At 39.7% G+C, this 21,234-nt stretch overlaps 1 protein-coding gene and 1 long non-coding RNA gene across 2 annotated transcripts in view; one reads left to right on the top strand and one right to left on the bottom strand.

Annotated features, from left to right (window-relative positions):
- Positions 1-537, bottom strand: part of LOC109964542 (uncharacterized) — a 2,456-nt gene extending 1,919 nt beyond the window's left edge. The window contains exon 1 of the long non-coding RNA XR_002275521.1: positions 382-537. This is a non-coding gene — a long non-coding RNA (uncharacterized LOC109964542). The remainder of the gene's footprint in view (positions 1-381) is intronic.
- A 2,496-nt stretch (positions 538-3,033) lies between these two features.
- LOC109964376 (protein TANC1-like) overlaps positions 3,034-21,234 on the top strand; it is a 32,015-nt gene continuing 13,814 nt past the window's right edge. The window contains 12 exon segments of the mRNA XM_020607651.1: positions 3,034-3,081; positions 3,298-3,409; positions 5,222-5,425; positions 7,171-7,263; positions 8,788-8,918; positions 10,786-11,065; positions 11,775-12,056; positions 15,945-16,061; positions 16,239-16,529; positions 17,223-17,350; positions 19,975-20,206; positions 20,943-21,109. Of these exon segments, the coding sequence (XP_020463307.1) occupies positions 3,334-3,409; positions 5,222-5,425; positions 7,171-7,263; positions 8,788-8,918; positions 10,786-11,065; positions 11,775-12,056; positions 15,945-16,061; positions 16,239-16,529; positions 17,223-17,350; positions 19,975-20,206; positions 20,943-21,109 (2,001 nt within the window). The 5' untranslated portion in view covers positions 3,034-3,081; positions 3,298-3,333.

Genomic DNA, 21,234 nt, shown 5'->3' with positions numbered 1-21,234 from the left:
GACGCTTCACGTTAAATTTAGCTCCCGAAATGAAGTTGGCATGAAGGAACGTTAGCTACAAGAGACCATAGCAATGTAACGTTAGCATATCCGGTGCCATGCTAGTCACATTTTGTAGTTACCTAATGCCTGTTGGATTGTGTTCCTCTTTCTAAGAACACTTTTCGTATTCTCTGTATGATTATTATCCATTCGTTTGTAATGTGGGTTAACCCTGAAAAGATGGTGTTTTATGAAACTTACGACAACGTTAGTACAAAATGGCACAAGCCCATTTACACGCGTTCTCTCAAAGGCTTGCACACAAACTTCGATCACTCAGTTAGTCGCTGCCTTTGTAATGTCTGAGCAGTGCGATGTAACGCTGCCTAATATACTTACAACAGATCACGTCTGTAAAGATAACTGAAACGCTGAGTGGTTTAGCGCTATATTCTGAAGACGGCTTCCCATCCCTTCCCCTTCTGGAGTGCGTGCAATCAATGAAAAGACTGGTAGGGTTTCAGCTTCCAGATTAAATAGGCTTCAGTTGTGGCGCATTTTCGCCCCCTTCAGGAAGAAGAGGGAAGTTTAACGCGCACTGTCGCCGCCTGGTGATGTACAGTATGCGTTGGATTTGTGTTCACTCCACGGATCATCATGGGATTCATATCACTCCGCTAGTTTCACCGTAACCTATTTCCAATGTAAAACATGGTCAGAAAATCTTAAGAGATGTATGCAATTTTAAATTGCATTTTTTTTGTTTGGTTTGTGTCAAATGGCTCAGTTTAAGGCAATTTATGTCAGTTTGTTTTTATAAACATATATATTTTGTATTTATGAAATTGTTTTACATTTATTATATATAGTGTTACTTTTGTGCATATGCTTAATAACTTACATTTGTATAGTTTCCGTATACATCAGTGCATGCATGTTATAAATTTTGACCTATTTTTAAATCCTTTTTTGTACAGTGCCTTGCGAAAGTATTCAGCCCCCTTGAACTTTGCGACCTTTTGCCACATTTCAGGCTTCAAACATAAAGATATAAAACTGTAATTTTTTGTGAAGAATCAACAACAAGTGGGACACAATCATGAAGTGGAACGAAATTTATTGGATATTTCAAACTTTTTTAACAAATAAAAAACTGAAAAATTGGGGCATGCAAAATTATTCAGCCCCCTTAAGTTAATACTTTGTAGCACCACCTTTTGCTGCGATTACAGCTGTAAGTCGCTTGGGGTATGTCTCTATCAGTTTTGCACATCAAGAGACTTAAATTTTGCCCATTCCTCCTTGCAAAACAGCTCGAGCTCAGTGAGGTTGGATAGAGAGCGTTTGTGAACAGCAGTTTTCAGTTCTTTCCACAGATTCTCGATTGGATTCAGGTCTGGACTTTGACTTGGCCATTCTAACACCTGGATATGTTTATTTGTGAACCATTCCATTGTAGATTTTGCTTTATGTTTTGGATCAGTGTCTTGTTGGAAGACAAATCTCCGTCCCAGTCTCAGGTCTTTTGCAGACTCCATCAGGTTTCCATCCAGAATGGTCCTGTATTTGGCTCCATCCATCTTCCCATCAAGTTTAACCATCTTCCCTGTCCCTGCTAAAGAAAAGCAGGCCCAAACCATGATGCTGCCACCACCATGTTTGACAGTGGGGATGGTGTGTTCAGGGTGATGAGCTGTGTTGCTTTTACGCCAAACATAACATTTTGCATTGTTGCCAAAAAGTTCGATTTTGGTTTCATCTGACCAGAGCACCTGGACAGGGAAGATGGTTCAAATTGATGGGAAGATGGATGGAGCCAAATACAGGACCATTTTGGAAGGAAACCTGATGGAGTCTGCAAAAGACCTGAGACTGGGACGGAGATTTGTCTTCCAACAAGACAATGATCCAAAACATAAAGCAAAATCTACAATGGAATGGTTCACAAATAAACATATCCAGGTGTTAGAATGGCCAAGTCAAAGTCCAGACCTGAATCCAGTCGAGAATCTGTGGAAAGAACTGAAAACTGCTGTTCACAAACGCTCTCTATCCAACCTCACTGAGCTCGAGCTGTTTTGCAAGGAGGAATGGGCAAAAATTTCCGTCTCTCGATGTGCAAAACTGATAGAGACATACCCCAAGCGATTTACAGCTGTAATCGCAGCAAAAGGTGGCGCTACAAAGTATTAACTTAAGGGGGCTGAATAATTTTGCACGCCCAATTTTTCAGTTTTTTATTTGTTAAAAAAGTTTGACATATCCAATAAATTTCGTTCCACTTCATGATTGTGTCCCACTTGTTGTTGATTCTTCGCAAAAAATTACAGTTTTATATCTTTATGTTTGAAGCCTGAAATGTGGCAAAAGGTCGCAAAGTTCAAGGGGGCCGAATACTTTCGCAAGGCACTGTATATTATAGTGTACTTCACTGCAGTATATTACTAGGCTATACATTGTATATGTATATAAGCTACTATTAGGCTTTAATGCTATTCCACTTTGCTTAGGAATATGAGGAAACTACTATTTGTTAAGATCAGTGTTTTGCACAGATGTGACATTAATGCACATTAGCAAACCGGCCTTGGGTATTGCACTGTATATAGCCTTGTAATTTACATATATCATAAGCCTATCATTTTTGTACTTATTCATTATGTGCCTATTATATCTGCATATAGCTTTCCAAATGTAATATAAAGTTTCTGTTACAGTGGATGTGCTTACTTTCTTGCTCTGTAGTCTAGTATTTAAAAAAAATCAAGTTCTCTTTTTTTTTTTTTAACCTCTTTCCTTTTCACTTTGCTGTAGTCAGTTTCAGGAGAAGGGTTTTACCTTAAACCAAGTTATTATTGCCGTTGTTGTTACTTGTGGTAGTGTTATTGCAGTGAAACAGTGATTAGGTTAATGGGACAAAACTGGTAAAAATAAAACAGGGCAGACATAAAAAAATGTTGAGTATTTGACAAACACGCATGTGCAAGACACGCACACCCTCCTCTGATTCCATCACTCCTTAACTGAACCAGTTTCTTCTAGCAGCTTCCTGTGGATTTATATGAAGGTGTGGAGGTGCCAAAGAAGACTTGAGCACAGGTAACCTTAGCCTTAATTTTAGGATGACATCATATATGTGTGTAAAGTCAATTGTGTGTGGGCTACTAATAACTCATGTTAATTAGTGACGCCAGTCATTACTGTCTCAGAGAACCAATTAAATCTAGTTCTCTAGTAGCTGAATGAAGAACTAACAGTTAGGGTTAATGTTGCCTGAAATAATGTGTTCCTAATTCAAATGAACATTTTGCTTAGTCTTCCACAGGCAGACGGTGAGGCAGCAGCCCAGCTATGTTTAGAGCAGTGTTTGGGAACAAGAGAGAGGGAGGTGGAAAATGCAGAGACAAAAAGATCCAGAGACATCCAGGTAAGTTATAATATAATCTCTGGGCTTGTATGTTGATCTTGCCTTAATGACATTTTATCACAGTTTTTTGTTTTTGTTTATTTGTGTGCGTGTCAGTCACTGATCACAAAAACAGTATGGGGGTAGGTTTATCTTATGTTGTACACACTAGGCCTGGCATTATTTGATGGAAATATTCAGGTTGTCTTCTCTTGGGTGATGTAAGTAAAGCCATTTCAATTAGCCTAATTCATCGGCGCATTCTGTCCTTCACACAGTGTCCCGCTGCTTGCATTTAAAGTGTGTCAGACGAAGTTAGAGTGGGTTAGGCAAACATCCTGACCTACTAAAAACATTCTGAATTTCACCCAAATTTATGAGTGGGTTATAAGGCAGTGAGATTAACATCGTACGCCTGATGTAAGCATGCTGAATGTTTTGTAGTATTGTCACTGAAATGTGAACTGAAAGATTTGTTGAACAAGTTGGATATGTTGCTGTTGAAATGGAGCTATCTGTATATTTCACTGGACAAACTTGTCAACTTGCTGCAGTACAGAGGGGATTTTAGACCGTGCAGTGGACCTAGATGGACATAAGTAGAGCTCAGTATTAGAGCAAACATGTTGGTCATTAATATTGTATAATGTGCTGCTCTGGGTAGCAAAAGCAGAGGGGATGATAGAAAACTGTGCTGGGTCTCATTAAAATGATAGACTGTGTTTACAGTACATTGACATGACTGATCATTTGAAATCATTTCTGCACAAAAGCTGATCATTAAAAGTTTTAATGATCCTTCTACCCTTTTTGTAATATTAGGTAGTAGCCATCTGAGTTCTGGTTTTGCTCATGGCAATAACTGTCATGATCCAACCCCTCCCTGCCTCCTGTTCACCCAGACTCCTGGTAATGTCACCTCATCAAGCACAGTGGTTTCACCTGTGCTTTAATCCTGTACACCTGTTCTCCACAGTATATAGCTGCTGAATTGTTCTATGCCCCATCTAGACTTTCCAGCGTTACCTACTTTTGTACCCTACCACCCGGATATCGACACCCTGCCTGTTATACCGACCTGTGAGTTTGCTGCTTCCCTCCTGTTCATCCGCTCTCCTGAGACTGACATCCTGCCTGTTAGACCAACCTGCGATTCTGCCTTGCCTACCCTGCTGCCTTGCTGGAGATTACAACCCTGTCACCTGCTTTGTCCCTTAGGACTGTTACTGTTCCCGGCTGTTTCAAAGAAAGACATTAAAACCAATTCTCCGGTCTCAGCTTGCTGGTTCTTTAATAGGGTTCACACACCTACCTTCACAGGAGCTGTGCACTCCAGCTTCCTGACAATATCGGACAAAAAACAGATTCACTTAAGATAGAAGGAGGTGAAAAACTAAATTATGCCACAGAGAAAACTACTGCAATCTGGTATAACCAATATACTGCAAGTGGCAATAAGGTCTTTGTAATCACATGCCTTTGGGAGTTCTCATGTACAGCTCTCATACTGGCTGCAATAAGAGTGGACATGAAAATGATTGAAATATGTTAAGTATGACCTGTTTGCTGAGCATTCCTTTAAATAGATATTCTGGCATTGCCAATTTCCATTATGTCATTTGGCAGTAGGCCTCCAACATGTAATATGTTCGGTTTATGTTGCAGCCTTATGTGAGATGTATTTCATGCTGTTCTCTCTGTGATGTTGTTGTACAGGTGCAGTTCTGTTGACCCAACTCCAACTATGCTGGAGCTTTCTAAGTGATGCTTCTTTAATCCTGACACCTGCTTTTCTCTATCTTTTCTCTGCACACACCCATATTTTCCATATAGGAAGTGAGGTGTACACTCACTGCACCTTGCAGACGGATAGCAGCGGGCGTGCCTCACACCTCGAGGATGATAACATCAGCCACACTGAAAGCCCAGTAAAAGTGATGAGACTGACCAAGGGTGTGTCCACTTCTTTACCATCCTCCCCTCTTCTCCCTCACCTTACCAACATGGTTCACTCCCAGTCATGCATCAGGTTCCCAGGTAGGTTAAACTGAAATAGTAATAATGATAAACACAAAGCATGGTTTCAAAACGAGCAGCTGAGAATGACAAGCTGCGCATCAGGAAATAGCTGAAAGCAAGAGAATCCTTTGATGGGTTTGCCTTGATCAGCTGAGAGCTTCTGTGCATTCAGCTGTTCCATATATGTGACAGCGAGCACCAGCACTTAGACTATGACCCCAAGGCCCCAAAACATGACAGACTGTCAGTGTAAATGATTGAGCAAAATAACTAAATGAAAGGAACCCCAATTAGGAAGGTTGATTTTTGAGATGCTAATATTAGTCTATAGGACCTATACTTTTTAAAACATCCCAAAAAACGATTAAAAACAACTGATGGTGTTTTGACAAAATGATTAAAATCTTTACTCAGTGTTCACTTAATAGTAAAATAATAATAATGATAACTGCTTACCCCAATGTGTGCAAAAACAAACTCAAATCATTCATATACATATTAAATTTTAATTTAATTTGAGCTCAGTGACACTTTCGTCTTTCAGCGGTTGAATGTGAAATCAGCCTTGTTGAAATCAACCATCATGAAAATGAAGCAATAATAACAAAACATTCTGTATTTTGAGCAGAGGTGGATTTTAATAGTTTAATATCTTTTTTAATTGCAGTTTATGGCATATCTTACTCAAAAAATCAGTAAATGTAAATATTTCTTACAGTGTACATCTGGTTTCATTTATTCATTTTATCAAAATACGTTTTTTTCCACTCTGTCCATTTCTCTTTTTTTTTTTTTTTTGCTCACCAAAATAAAGTTTAAACACATTTTGTAACAAATTACTTTATTCAGTTATTTTATTAACTAGTTATTTGAAAACATAATTACCTAAAAATGAATATCAAAGGTTCTATAACAGTTTTAATCACAGTTTCTATAACAGTTTTAATCAGAGTCCCTCATAACTATTGGATGAATAGAAAATGAACTTTGTTTACCTGAGGGACCTCACCTTAAAAGAAGCACTAGATGGCAGTGTCTTGCAGTAAGTGCAGCATTCAGATAAAGGCGCTATTACATTTCATTGCATGCAGCACTGACTTGTTTTTTCCTCTGTGCACTGAACGAACATCACAAGGAAAATTACACCAAGTAAAAATATATCATGTCCTGACCTTCATGTTTTTGGTGGTCATGCAAAATCAAATATTCAACTATACGTTAGACTGCACAGTGCTTTTTAGTTGCTGTTGTGGAGTCTATTCACATGCATGATTTGAACATAGAAAAACCTTGAGTGTAAAAATTCACTGCATTTCAGTGTTCACAGACATTTCCTCCTTGTGAATGATCTCCAGTCTTAAATATGCTGTGTTTCCAAGAACACTCAGATGTTGTTGCATAAATTGAGACACACCCACACACATAAATGAGTGCACTGCTGTCCCTGCCATCTCTCTCACACACACACACACACACACACACACACACACACACACAATAGCACTTCTAATATATTATAGATAAATACCCATGGTATAGTGAATACTGTACTGTTTGCATGCATGGCTTGCACTCTCTACATAGTGCTATATACTCCTGGGACACAATTCAAATTCTGCACCACAGATCTCATCTGAGGAGGTTTAATCCCCCCCCTGCACACACTTTCTTTCATATTCCTTCCTATCTCCGCCCTCAATCCTTCCCTCCCACCCTGCCTGCTCTCCCTCCCTCTCCGTTCTCCCTTTTTGCTGTGGCCGAAGGACGGGTAAAGAAGCTGGAGTATGTGGATGGCTCTTCCAGTACAAGAGAACCTCTTGTCTTTGCCTCGTGCTGTGGCAAGACAGACCACAGAGGTGAGAACAGCAGCGTGTGGGTGTGTACTTAACATCGTGTCTGTTTTTCCAGGTATTGATCAGTGAAGCTGATCAGTGAAGCTGCAGTGCTAATTCTGGGGTAAAGGTGAGAAGTGGGAATGAATGGTGAGATACAAGAGAAAACGAGTGTGTATGTGTATTTTAATTGTATCTAAAAAAGCTTTGCATTAAGTTTTTTCTTTACTGACAGTGCTGTCTATCTAATTCTCAGTGTAATATTGAGAGTGGATTTGTTTTATCAGTTTCTCTGGAGCCTCTGCCCCGACTTCTCTGCATGTTGCTTGTCCAGTTAAGGTCACATTAAAGCAATAACAGTAAATACCCACATCTCAGCCAGCTTTCTATGTGTTTTTAACCAGAAGGCTACCCTTAGGCTAAACAGATTTTATGAGGCATCTTCCAGCCCGGTTGCCAGGCACCTCTCAGCTTCCCGTTTCCAATGGCAACTGCTGGGAGGTTTGATGAATAGTACTGGACATTCAGTGTGTGTCCTCAAGTTACTCCAGATTGGATCGCAGTGCACTGCTGACTAAATGCAAAGTTTTCTCTCCACCCCCTCTCTGAAATACACATCCACCCGTTCTACCTAAGTCTTCAGCAGTTTTTCAAGCTGTGAAGTAAAAAGAGTATTGACAAATGCTGTAACTGTGGCACCTTATGGAACACAAATGGCTAGGCTTGCCTCCCAAAATTGACCTTTATCCTTTTAAGGCTTGGCTTATGTTTAGCCCCCAATTTGATTGAATGTAGGAACGATGTGATGTAGTGCCTTTGAAAGGAGAGAGTGAAACAGGGAACAGAATGAGAAAAAATCAGTGGAGGGAGTGCGAAATGAATGTGATGGCTAAACGCAAAGATGTTTGTGAGGAGGAGTGAGCTGTTCCTGTAATCTGTGATGTCCTGTCATCCTGTTTGTATGCCTACTTAATATGCATGTTACTCAGCTGATAACAGTACGTAGATGAGGCGTGAAAACAGGCAAAGATTTTGCTCAGCCAGTTGAAGCACAGAGATGTGAAAACTGTTAAAGCCATACTCTGCAGAGGTGAGTGTGGACCTTAGAGGAGCTGGAGTTGGAGGTCAAGACATCAGGGAGCATTAAATAGTGACAAATGAATGCAGCACATGGCTTGTGTCAGCCAATCTCTCCAGGAGCAACAGTGAAGGCAGAGCCAGAGCACTCCTTCTTTCAACACTAGGCTCATTGAAATTCACAAGCAGTCTCTTAACTGAGAGCACCTGGCAGTCGTGTGCACGGGTAAACTCACAACCTCACACAACCTCTTGCTGCTGCCTCAGTCACGGACTGGAAAGCCACTGTCCGTGCATTCGTAATCAGGCCAGCTGGGGCTGTGCTGACCTGTGGATGCATTTCTCACAGTCCACTTGCAATGCTATTGGGTGGCAACCTTACGAGTGAGCTGTGTTGAAACAAGAGCATCAGTTAGATGGCGGTTTGGCCTGCCATGTTTCCATTTTTTTGTTAATCGGTGTGTTTTCCAGACCTCCACGTGGAGCCCCAGCTGGGCTCCTCCCTTTCTACCCAGGAACTGATGACCAGACTATGCTTGTTACTGGGAGAAGCAACGCCTGGCACTGCTAACTCTCCTATGGAGGACAGGAAGGAAAAGAAGGTAGGGCATATTAATTCACTGACTCTTTGGTGTCGTGTCATACAGAGAGGTGATGGATGGTTTATGAAACAAGCTCTTTTTTTTTCTTTTAGTCCTCACAATGCTGTCAGGATCTTAGATTCTCTTTAAAACATTTAAATATTACTTACCGAAGATTATTGTTGTTTTAAATTTAGTTGTGTACAAGGAAATATACTGTCTTAAATAATGTGTGTAATTTGACCACTCAAATCCCTCTGGGAAAAATGGATTGATACGTACATACAGTATTTTGGAACATTATTAATTGTGTTGTTATTCTACCGAGCTCTGTTTCTACGCTTGCTATTCTATTAGCTCAACCCCTGTGTATTAGAGTCACTGTATGTGCTGATGTCTCTCTGTCTCTGTGCTTTTGCATTGCTCAGCCTTGGCCCATTTTCTCAGCCTCATTCCACCACCTGAGCTCTAGATTGAGTCAGTTTTACAGAGATAGTGAGGTTCATATGAGGAATGTGGGTTGTCCTGGCTAAGATAGATGATGTTCTTTTATAAAGGGAATAACAGTGAGATGTTTCAACTCTGCTGCCTTGTCTCCCTACAGTCCCTCTGTTGCTGAACTGTAGCATCAGTAACAAAGAGTCCTGAAATGCATGTGATCAAACTACAAGAATAAGAAATATGAAAAGCTGTTTTCCTTGGAAAATATGTCCATTCATTACCAAAAATGCCTTAAGATGCTATGCAAATAATATGATCTTTTTTAGAACATTTGACATTTATTGGTAAAAAGTCACATACATTAGTAAATTGTTGAAGTACTTTAACTGATTTTTAAAGGCTGATTAAAAGAATTCCCTTTTTAGGGATGAAAGTAAATACCAAACTAAAATATATACAGGTGGGTAACAAAGGAAAGAAAATACTACAGAATTAAACCAATTAAACCGACACCTCTTAGACAGTCTAAAGTAAATTTTAATATACTTAATAAGCTTCATAAAATATGATGTTTTTTGCAGGGCTGCTATAGTAGCTTGCAATATATTATGTAACTGGATTGGTTGTTTTGTATACACACCACTGAGCTGCTGAGATGGAGCTGTAATAACTCCTTGAACAACAATCTCAACTTTTTTTTTTCAACCTGGCTATATGTAGTTTTTTACACTATGATGAATCATTGTGTTCAGAATCTGTAGTTTTACATGTAGTTTCTCCAAATTGCCATCTAAAACACACACAGTGCTAATTCCAATGAGCAACAGAAGCAGATCATATGAACATTGTAACACACTCTGTAATGGTACCTTCATCCAATGTCAGACCTTCCATTTTCTGAAATTATATTGTAGTATTACAGTAGCTGTGTAATCTTATCTAGTACCCTCATACAGGCAGTCAGATGGTGTGCTTATTGGATTTCTATAATTTAAGGTACATCCTGACATTTGCAAAAAAAAATCTTTTCATTTTGTCTTTGTGAAATCAACCCCATGTGGAACAGTAGAATGTGTGTGCAAATTGTAATTGTAAATGTCTACAGCAAGTGATTTAGTTTTGAACACAACCAGCCGTCATTATAAAAAAACTGGGAAAATAACAGTCAGGATGAAAATTAGCTGAAATTATCCCATCATTTCCTATCTGCATGTACACTCGCACGTTCTCAGTAACGTCACACAAAATAGTGTACATGAAGGCAGATACTGTCATGCAGAGTGGAGAACTGTTCAAAAAGGTGGCAATTGACCCTGTTAATTTACTATCACAATAGCAAAATATTACATTTGTATTTCTCTTTCACAAAGTTGATCAGCTTTTCCTATTCTCTCTTTATAGACGTCTTAATGTCTTGCCTATTTATCCTTCTTGGTTGTTTATGCAGTGTGATACCTCTGCCCTTGGGGGCAGTCCCAGCTCCACCCTGACCTGCAGCACTGCCTCCCCCTGTTCAGACAGCCCCTCTTCCACCTTGAGCACCAGTGCTGGATGCCAGCAGCCTTTACCCTTACTTTCAACCCACTGCGGTTCCAGTTCCAGCCCCAGTGGGACCCTTCCCAGGCCTGCCACTTGTCCTGCTCCTGGTTCAATCACCAAGAACAGCCCTGGGCCTCCTTCTCAAAGCCCGACCTCCACCCTGGAGAGCAAGGATAGTGGAATCATAGGTAAGAGTTTCTACCATTGGGAATCCTGGCCAGAATGTCTTTCCACATTGTATGGGTTCACATTGGTTTTTTACACCAGATGAAGTATGTCCGATACAAAAACTTAGCCACGCATCACAGGAAGTAAAAAAAAAAAAGAAAAGAAAAAACATCAGTGGCCTATTTAACTCAACGTGGAACTACTTATCTTACCAAAAATCTCAAATATGAGTGATGGCTTTAAAGTTCCACATCTCGCTATATAGTGGTAAGAAGTTAGATGCAACAATATTTTGTTTTATGCATTTGTCAAATGTCTACCCCTACCCCACAGCTAGTTTCTCTGTGTCACTTCAGCCTCAAGGCTTTAGCTCCCTCCTGTCAAAACTGGGACACTGCTGTCTTTGTTGCTCATGGGTTTGATTCTCCTAAAATAGAACACTTTTTTCTCCCTAAATAGTTTATATTTAAATACAAAAGAGCAATTACAAAAGAAATTCACTGATTGATGAGTTTTGTGTGTACAGCCGATAAAACATTTAGGTATATTTTATTATTGATTGGCTAAATGTGATTTGTTGAAGGCAATGCTTAGTTTTAGTTTCAAATTTATCTGCTCAAGTAAGCAGTTGCATGTCATATGTTCTTCTTTAGAAGTATGATTCAGTTTTCTTGTTTTTGGCTACCTTACCTAAGCCTTTTTTATTTTTTATTTTTTTATGTGACTCAGCAACCATCACTAGTTCTTCAGAGAATGAGGAACGCAGTGCCTCCAGTGAGGTTCCAACTAAGGATGAAGACCCAGGGATTGGTGCTGGGGTAATGGGTCGTGCAAGTGAGGGCCACCACCCTGGACCAACCAGGGACAATCTGGCCGTTCAACCAGATGAGGCCTTACCTAGAACTGACATCATGGAGCCCAGGACTCCACCAGCACCAAAAAGACCTCTTCCACAGCACCACGTACACAGCGCATACTCCCTTGCGTTACCCCGTCCAAATTCTGTGGCAGGTATGTTTACCTTTTCTTATGTTGTTCACTTGTTATTCTGTGATTAAAGGGATAGTTTGATATATTCACCTTCTTGCTGAGAGTTTGATGAAAAGGTTGATTACCACTGTAATACCTGTTCGTTTAGTATGAAGCTTGAAGCAGTAGCCCATTAGCTAAGCTATGCATAAAGACTGGAAACAGGAAAACAGCTGTCTAAAAGGAACCAAATCCTCCTACCAGCAATTCTAAAGCTCACTAATTAACACAATATATTCCTGGAGTCTCTGCTGGTTGACTCCAGGAAGTCACTGCTCCCGGTCAAGAAACAGTCTCACACATGACCTTTGTTTTTACACTTCCACATTTGTATGGATGAAACAAATGAGATAAACTGTATGAGTTAGCGAGCTAGCGAGTGAGTTGCTAAAGCTTCCATTATAGTGTAGATGAAGTAGGTTAATGAGGTAATGAATGTGACAGATGTAACCCGGGTGATTAATTAAAGTTTTGATAAAAACCGACTGAATGACAAATTGATTGAATTGATTGGTGACTTGACATTTTCCAACTGTTCATTTGATACTGAGAAAGCATAAATTGCAAAATCTCTGTGATATCGAACTAAACTTTATTGCACCATGTGCTGGTTCTGTGTTTAAACTCTGAAGCTGGATACACACACTATGCAGTACCAGTTAAATGTCCTAGGAGGCCTCTAGTTGTCATACCCCACCCCCCACCCCCAGCCACTATCAATTCAGAGTAAAGATAAAGCAAGCCGCATTGTACTGTAGCCACTAGAACTGTACTCCACACACGTCTACGTTATGATATATGTTAGGTTATGATATACGTTAGGAGACGAAATTATACTTTAATTATTCACAGATGGAAAATGTAGTTACAATGTTATCAGGTTTCATCAAAGAAAAACAGGGTACAGACAGGAATATAATGAACTTAGGTTTTGTATCATCAGTACTTCAGTGAAATGACAATGTAGCCTATAGATGAGATAGCGAAAGCAAAACAGCAACATTAACTGCAGCAGAACTTCATGAGAAACAAAATATTAACAGATGTTTAGCTTGAATTTTGCAATTAGTCACTGCATAAATTGAGTCATCACATTATTTATAGACTACAATAGGCCCCGTCTCTTTATGTGGCCATGTGTGCTATACATGCTCTTCATTGTCTGTTCTCATTAACATCCTCATAATTGGAATTAATGGATCTGATGGAAGTAACTCACACTCTCAAAGTGTCCTGAGATAAATGCTGACTGCGTTTGTAGAGTCGATACAAGTTACCTGCTTTACCCTAGTGATCTGAGACGAGGCTGAAAGCAAACATGGAGGGATGAGATCTCCCTGTGTCAAAGCAGCTAAAACATGTTTCAGGTTTTTCACAGTCTCCTTGGTCCACTCAGCCATTTGGCCTGGCTGTCCTCATCCAGCAATCTTTCTCATCCCACTCCACACCTCCTTCACACTGTTTTGCTGCATAATGTTTTCCCATCCTCTCACTGTGGATGTTCTTTCAATCCTCAGCTCTTCACTTGACAGTTATGCAGTTTCCTCCATGTCCCTATTCCTAAAAGCCCTCTTCTACCTTTTTAAAGGGATTTGACATTTTCAGTGTTCAAGGGTTTATTATTTGCTTGTCCCCGACCTGTTGTCTTTTATCAAAATGATTGTGTTCACACTGTAATTGATTTGTCTTGCATCTGGGAGCCCCTCTTTGTCCACTGGGTACTCCACAGAGCAGGTTTCGTATGCAGCTCTGTAAATTACATTATGGCCTCGGTGGCTTTCAGCTACACCCTCTCACTCTGTTGCTGTAGAATGATGGACACATGCAGAGAAGCTAGGTGTATCAGAATAAAATCTGATCTGCTAAAGTGTTCAAAGGGTGGTGGAGCTGTATTTATCATAGTATTTTCAAAAGCAAGTTCAATGTTTCTTTTTCCCTGTTCTCAATAAAGAAGTTATTGATCATGATACATCAATTAAGGGAGCACAAACTCATATTGTGTTGTGTGGCTCATGTCTGACTGATTTGGTGATTTGTCGTGGAAGGATGCTACTGTTCAGCATCTTCACAACTTGATCATAATTGCTGCTTTACAGCTTTAAGCCAATAACAGCTCGAAGATGTACCGCACCTCCCTCAGATGCTTGGAGATCACCAGTGACTTCATTTAACATGTACAGCATATGATCTACTGTGTGTTTCACTGGTCTGTCTGCAGTATTTTATACAAGTGCAATGTGACTCCAGCCTTTTTAATTTCACTCTGTAGGGATTAGAGTGAAGAGTAATGCCAGATTTTCAGATTTTAGAGGGGATTTTTTTTTTCAACAACAATGAATGAAATGGACCAGTCTGACTTCCACTGAAAACAGACTCTAACAATAATAGTAGTTTCTCTGTTAGACTCTGTTTTCCATGCTGCTCTTTTCTGGCCCATCACCTAAATGTACATGTATCCCTTTCTACACACAAGCCAAAAATATAAATAAGAGCAAACCTAAATGATCAGAAAACCAGTGTCACTGCAACAGAAGACGTCCCACTAAGCACAGACACATCTGGTTGCAGTGACTGTAATATAATTATCTGGTTCTCTGCCATTGCTGAATTCATAAACTACTTCCCTTCCTGTTCATTAACAGAAAAAAGAAGTGCAAACAACTAGATTAGGACAGGGTTTCTTAACCTTCTTGCCAGTCGTTCCAAAGACAGATGCATAGTTGACCAGAAATGAAATTATACTGAGGATGTACTGTGTGGTTGTAAATTAGATCACATGTACAGAAGCTTTTCAGGGCATTCTGCTATATTATTTAGTTTCTGAAGTTTGAATTTTAACACCAATCGCTTTTCTCTCTCCTGGCGATAATTAAAATGAAGGCAACGCTTTCAAAACAGCAACAACAAAAAAGAAAAGTAATGCAATTAAATTGCCTTGAAGACAGATTCAATCATAAAATGTTGTTTTGTTGAAATTATAACAAACATTATCCTTAATATTTAATATAATATTTGTGTATATATAGAAACACAGTTTGTGTAATATTTTGCCTACAACATATTTTGTCTGAAAACTGCAAAAAAAAACATTTTATTATATTTTGTTCACAAAAAGTCTTTACAGTGAAATAAAATACAAACCACCAGAGACTACAGGCTCCATAACAACAGCATAGTTGAATAAACACCTCTAACACAGTGTCAATAGCATCAAAAATGTATCATGTTTCACAAAGATTAGATCATTTTTATTACAGGACTGTTTTATTGGACTGCATTTGAGTGTACAATGTTTCCAAATAGCTGATTAATTTGTCAGAAGGTCAAATTTATGAACAAACTGCTTAAACAAAGCCTGTTACTCTGCTAAATATCTCGGTAACTGCAGAAAGTAAGCCTGTGTGTGGGTAGTAGATAGGTGTATGTGGGAGTAAGCAGCTTGCTCTTTATTATATATTTTGTCAGGTTTTAACGTGGCTTATTTGAACATTAGAATAATGTGTGTATCCTGCTACTGACATTTGATAGACTTTTGCATTACAGCAGGCTGTTTGATTATTACAAATTTGGTGTCCTGATGTGTGAGACAGTATGAAACACTTGGTCATTTCAGACTCATGCTAGATTGCGATTACAAGACAAGAAATTAGATGTTTTCTTCTTTTCTGTCTCTTCCTCTCTCTTGTCTCCTCAAGGTCATTGAGTATTTATCATTGAGCGCAACAACTGTTTATGTCTCACGTCTCCATGGATACAGTCATTTACTCAAGCAGTGAATTTGACACTTGTGTGGTATGCATGTGTACCTTTGCACATTTCCTGTCTCTCTCACATTCTCATTCCATTCCCCACACAATCTCTCTTTTTCAGCAACCAGCTCTACTCGACTGGACGATTTGAATTATCTGGACAACCAAAGGGCTGCTGGACACAGGGGCTCTGTCCGCAAACACAATACAGCTGGACGCACAAATGATGACTCCAAAGGTACTGTATTTTGTGGTTTAACCTTGGGGTGACATCGATATGTAAACATAGCTTTGTGCAGAAACATACAGTATGTGTGGAATATGTATGCAATTTCCCAATGTCACTGCTTAAATCACATTATTGTTAGCTATCTATTGTTATATAGCTTTAACTCTTTCCTCTCAATACATCCAGGGAGATTAGTGCCATTCAAACAAGCTGACATCATGCTAAAACCGCTGCTGTTTGAAGTCCCCGGCATCACTGCAGAAACTCCTTTTGTTGGTCGGGATTGGCTCTTCACACGTCTGGAGGAGGTCCTGACAAAAACGAGCAGCTGTGAGGGACGTGGGGCCGTCATTGTAGGTAACGTGGGATCTGGCAAGACTGCTGTCATCTGGCGGCTGGTGACGGTCAGCTGTCATGGCATGCGCCCACCACAGGGGGGTCCCAGCATCCTTCACAGCCCCAGCTCCTCCCCTAAATGTAAGGATGCTATATTTATTCATGGCAGTGCAATTTTGTGTGTGTGTGTGTGTGTGTGTGTGTGTGTGTGTGTGTGTGTGTATCTCAAGGCGTTGGTGTATGAACACAGTGGAATCCTAGAGGTTGAATTTAATATAATATGCTTCATTAAATTCAAATTCTTGTAAGATATTGGGGGAAATAATCACTTTCTGGGAAGCAGTTGGTAACTGGGTCACGCACTCTTCTTTCAAGTTCTCCCCTGAGGTTTCTCTGCCAATTGCAGTTGTGTAAGGGGACTGAGGTTGTTGTTTTTTTCATGAGTGGAAATGCAACTGTTCAGAAAAAGCAAAACTATAGGGTACAAAAGAATACAGTGTCATTAACTTTTCAGTATCGTGGCATTCATCACTGATATCTGTACTGTATGTTGTCATTTTGATCTAACACAGGGTATAAATGATTTGTGAGGTGCCTAAGATTGTTATTCTGCACTCTGTAAAACAAACACTCTTGTCATCATCTAATATGGCTTTGCTTAATGTCATATTTCCAGACTCGTCTACAGATGTACTAACAAACTGCAGTAGTTTAGTTGTGTTTCTTCTTCATAGATTTCACTGCTGAATTTCCTGTGCTTAGACCAGACACTTCATCTAACGAAGTGTAAATGGCAGCTTTGTGTTTGTTGTTGTTGCTTTGTGCTCTGTTCAGGTGGGGATAGGCAGGGAAAAGCAGCCTCCAAACAGCCAGCTGATTCCAAGCCAAACCAGAGTGCTGTTGCAGGAACAAACGATAGTGCAGCACAAGGGAAGGAGGCTGTCAGATGCCTAGCTGCCAAGGTACACACACATTTGCATTTTTTATGCTTGTGAGAACTCTCATTTACAGAATTCCCTCTCTAGCGCCCAATTCTAACCTTAAAGTAAAAGTTTCACATTTTGGATGTTTCTTGCTCAACATTAGATGAGATCAGTGGACTACCAGCCTCATGTCTACACACTAACTATCAAGCTGAAGCCAGGAGACAGTTACCTCATCTTAATTAACATAAAGACCAGAAACATAACCTCTACAGCTCACTAATTATCATTAGCACAAAAACAAATGTGTAAAGACGATAAATTGTGCCAGACTATTTCTTGGCCAAGACCAGTTGCCAGGCAACCAGCAGTGACTCAAGAAACTTTGAGGAACTTTTTGTTTTTGTAGAGAGCTTTTGAAGTGCCAGACAGAGCCGGCCTAGCTGTTTGACCCTTCTGCCAGTCTTTGTGCTAAGATAACCATTTGCTAGCAGTAGCATCATCATTAATGAAGAGTTGTAAGACTGGTATCAATGTTGTCAACTAACTCTCTGCAAAGATGTAAATACACCTGTTTACCAAAGTGTCAGACTAATTCTTTAACCATAAGAAGTGCATGCCTTACTCCACTTTACTTTTCAAAAAGTCCACTCTCAAGAAAAAAAAAAAGCAACAATGAAATAAATAAAGACACTGGTCCCCACAAACATACAAGAGTACACACACAACCACACAATTCACATTTGTATAGCTCTTGTTATGTATCCTGCTGCTGAGCAGACTGCTGACTCACCTGCACATATAACGCACAGAAAGAAGAAATTATATTTACAGTTTAGGAATTCCCCTAGATTTAACTTCTTGTTATAACTGTCAACTGTTGTGCATTTTTTACCTTGCGCTTCTTTCACCAGATTTGTGCATTGTGTAATATATTCTAAATGGTGCTGTAGGGAGCTATGACTGTTATAAGCCTTCACAAATAACAGGAGAGGGATCAATACAAAGAGATAAACACCCATCAGTGTTGCTCCTGTTTTTAAAAGGGCTGTGGGGCTATGCATTTGTGACACACATTTTTTATGTGAATGTTCTCTCTTTTTAAGCACATGTATCACACAGATGACATGGAAGCTTCTAAATTTACTAACTTGGCCTCAATAAGAGTTTCCATGGGAACTAGTCAGTCTACTTGTGATGGTGAGGATGTTCGCTCAACAGTAAAATCATTGATAATGTTTCTGTATAAGTGGACCACTCACAGCCTAGGCCGGGACCTATTTAAGACCTATACAGTCACAAGTGACAGCTATTAAAGATGTATATTTTTCTGCATAAATACACCTACAGTTTACAGATGACCACTATCTTGTATGCCTTTGTTCACTTTGGCTCCTTTATTGTAAAAATCACCCTTATTATTAGTGGTATGTTTTATTTCTCAGACTCTTCTTTACATTCAGCTTACTGCCTGAATAAATGAACTTGTTTGCTTAATGTGTTTTAGAGATACTCTGCAGTAATATGTTGAATGAATGTAATATATGTCATGACTCAGCTGCCTCTATGATTTCTGTTTATATTGGAACCCTTATTAAGTTTATACTATGTGATATCAGTCTTGGCGATCTTCTGTTTTTATGTCGTTCTTCTAAGGATATGTACAGATAATGTGCTCTGAACAGAAACAAACAGCATCTGGACTTGTGCAGTAATATTTTTTCCTCCCTGCCCCCACTGACAGGTCACTCAGTGCACACAATTTACCAAACACTGTGTCATTTCTTCTCGGTCATAACTCAGACAAAGCGAACACACCAACATACACACCACTTCAATCAGCTGACCTCAGTTTTTACAATAACAGCAAGATAAATGTCCATGTATTCAGCTCAAAATCTTATAACCTAACAAATCTTCGCTCATATTCATTAGATTCAGACGTTCTCTTCATTATCAAAGTGCATCAGGCCCTTGTCACACAGTTCATGGTGTGAGCATGAACTGCTGTAGCCAAAGCATCAGGACCTTTCATGATTCATATCAGGCAAAATGTAAACAAACAGGCTGTAGGCTAAAAATCCTGGTGTAAATAGTTTTAAGTTCATTATTCAGGCATTCAGCAAGTAAACCCCCTTTTCACTGGAGTAGTTGTGTTTTTATGGTGATGGCTGTGGCCGGAGGCATTATGTTTTCGGGTTGTCCATTCATCCGTCCACCCCACTCTCACGAACTTGATATCTCAAAAAGGTCTTGACGGAATTTAATCAAATTCGGCACAAACGTCCACTTGGACTCAAGAATGGACAAATTGTATTTATTATATAGTCTCAAAAGTGAACATGAAGTGGCCATGGGAGCTTTTAAAATGTTTCTAAATTTCCTACTCATTTTTTCATATGCATTTCAAACCAACGTTACATTAATTTGAGGTTTCTCCAATTAAATCCACACCCTCCATTCTTTTAAAAAGAAAAATCATACATTATGGTCCAGTGCAGTTCTGACTGGTATTTTTCCAACTTCCAGGACTATTTTCATGCAGAAAATTAACAGTTACAGCTTTCATTTAAACTGGAATACAGATAAACAGATACAGATAGCAGCTTTGCATTACACCCTGCTAATCTTCAGTTTCTCACCTGCCTCGTTTTTCCTGCCAGGTGGTAGCCTACCATTTCTGTCAGGCTGACAACACCTACACCTGCTTGGTACCGGAGTTTGTGCACAGTGTTGCCGCCCTGCTGGCCAGAGCACCACAGCTCACCCCATATAGGGAGCTACTGGTTCAAGAGCCTCACATACAAAACACACTCAGCCTGAGATCCTGTGTTCAAGACCCCATCGCTGCCTTCCGAAAGGGTATCATAGACCCCATAGCCAGCCTGCGCAAAGGTAATGTAGTGTACACATTTAAAGATAAGTGTGATATTCAGATTTAAAGACCATTTTAAAGTTGAAACTAGTATCAGTTAAAAGGTTGAAAACTATCTGCTCCACTCATCCTGCAATTAGTGAGCTTGCTGCTATCTCCTGTGTGAATTAGTCCATTATGACTCCGTGACAATCTCACAGATTATTTTCCTTAGCTAAGGTCAATGATTTGAAACACTGTAGTATGAAACAAATGTTATGTCATTTACATAAGGAAATTATGAGTGTTATTTTTGCCCCAGTGAATCATTAGCATCCCACAGGATTTCAAGGTCACAAAATACTCCAGAGAGGCTGAGTGTTACAGGCGTATTAGCCAGCTCAGTTTCTCATGATACAGTCAGTCAGATAGATGGATGTGTTATTATGGCCAGGGCCTCCACAGTCTGAGCAGAGGAGTGTTTTGTCTATTCCATCTCTATTAAGCAGGTTAGGAAAAAATGGAGAGCCCTTGTGCCCGAGTGCACGAGTCCTTACAGGCTTGTGGGGGTGCATTGATAACTTAGATGATGTGTAACATGATAGATATGTCCAGTTTCAAGCTAATAAACCACAGTGGCTTCTGGCCCCTTTCTGTGCTGGGAAACAAAGATGCACCCATGTGTAGCCACAGAAGTCTAAAATTAGCATACATTGTTTCTTTGTTTCCTTTGCTTCAACCTCTGTTTTCTCTCCTTTTTCATCTGTGTGTATTCAGAACGAAGGCTACCTGAAGAAGACTACATCATATTGGTTGACAGTCTTAATGAGGCCGAATTCCATAAACCAGACTATGGGGACACCATTGCCACCTTCATCACCAAAATAGTCGCCAAATTTCCACATTGGCTTAAATTGGTGGTCACAGTCAGGACGGGCCTGGTGGTGAGTGAGGTTTTTTTTTTCACATTACAGCCTTACAGTAATCTCTGAACCACCGCCCACCCATCCTAAAGAATCCGTTTACCTAAATTACAATTATCATATTTTCTCACTTATCTGTAGTGGTA

Source organism: Monopterus albus, unplaced genomic scaffold (genome assembly GCF_001952655.1).
Source record: "Monopterus albus unplaced genomic scaffold, M_albus_1.0 scaffold4.1, whole genome shotgun sequence".
Classification (NCBI taxonomy): domain Eukaryota; kingdom Metazoa; phylum Chordata; class Actinopteri; order Synbranchiformes; family Synbranchidae; genus Monopterus; species Monopterus albus.
Note: the sequence above shows the minus strand (reverse complement) of the source record. Positions and strands in the feature narration are given on the sequence as shown.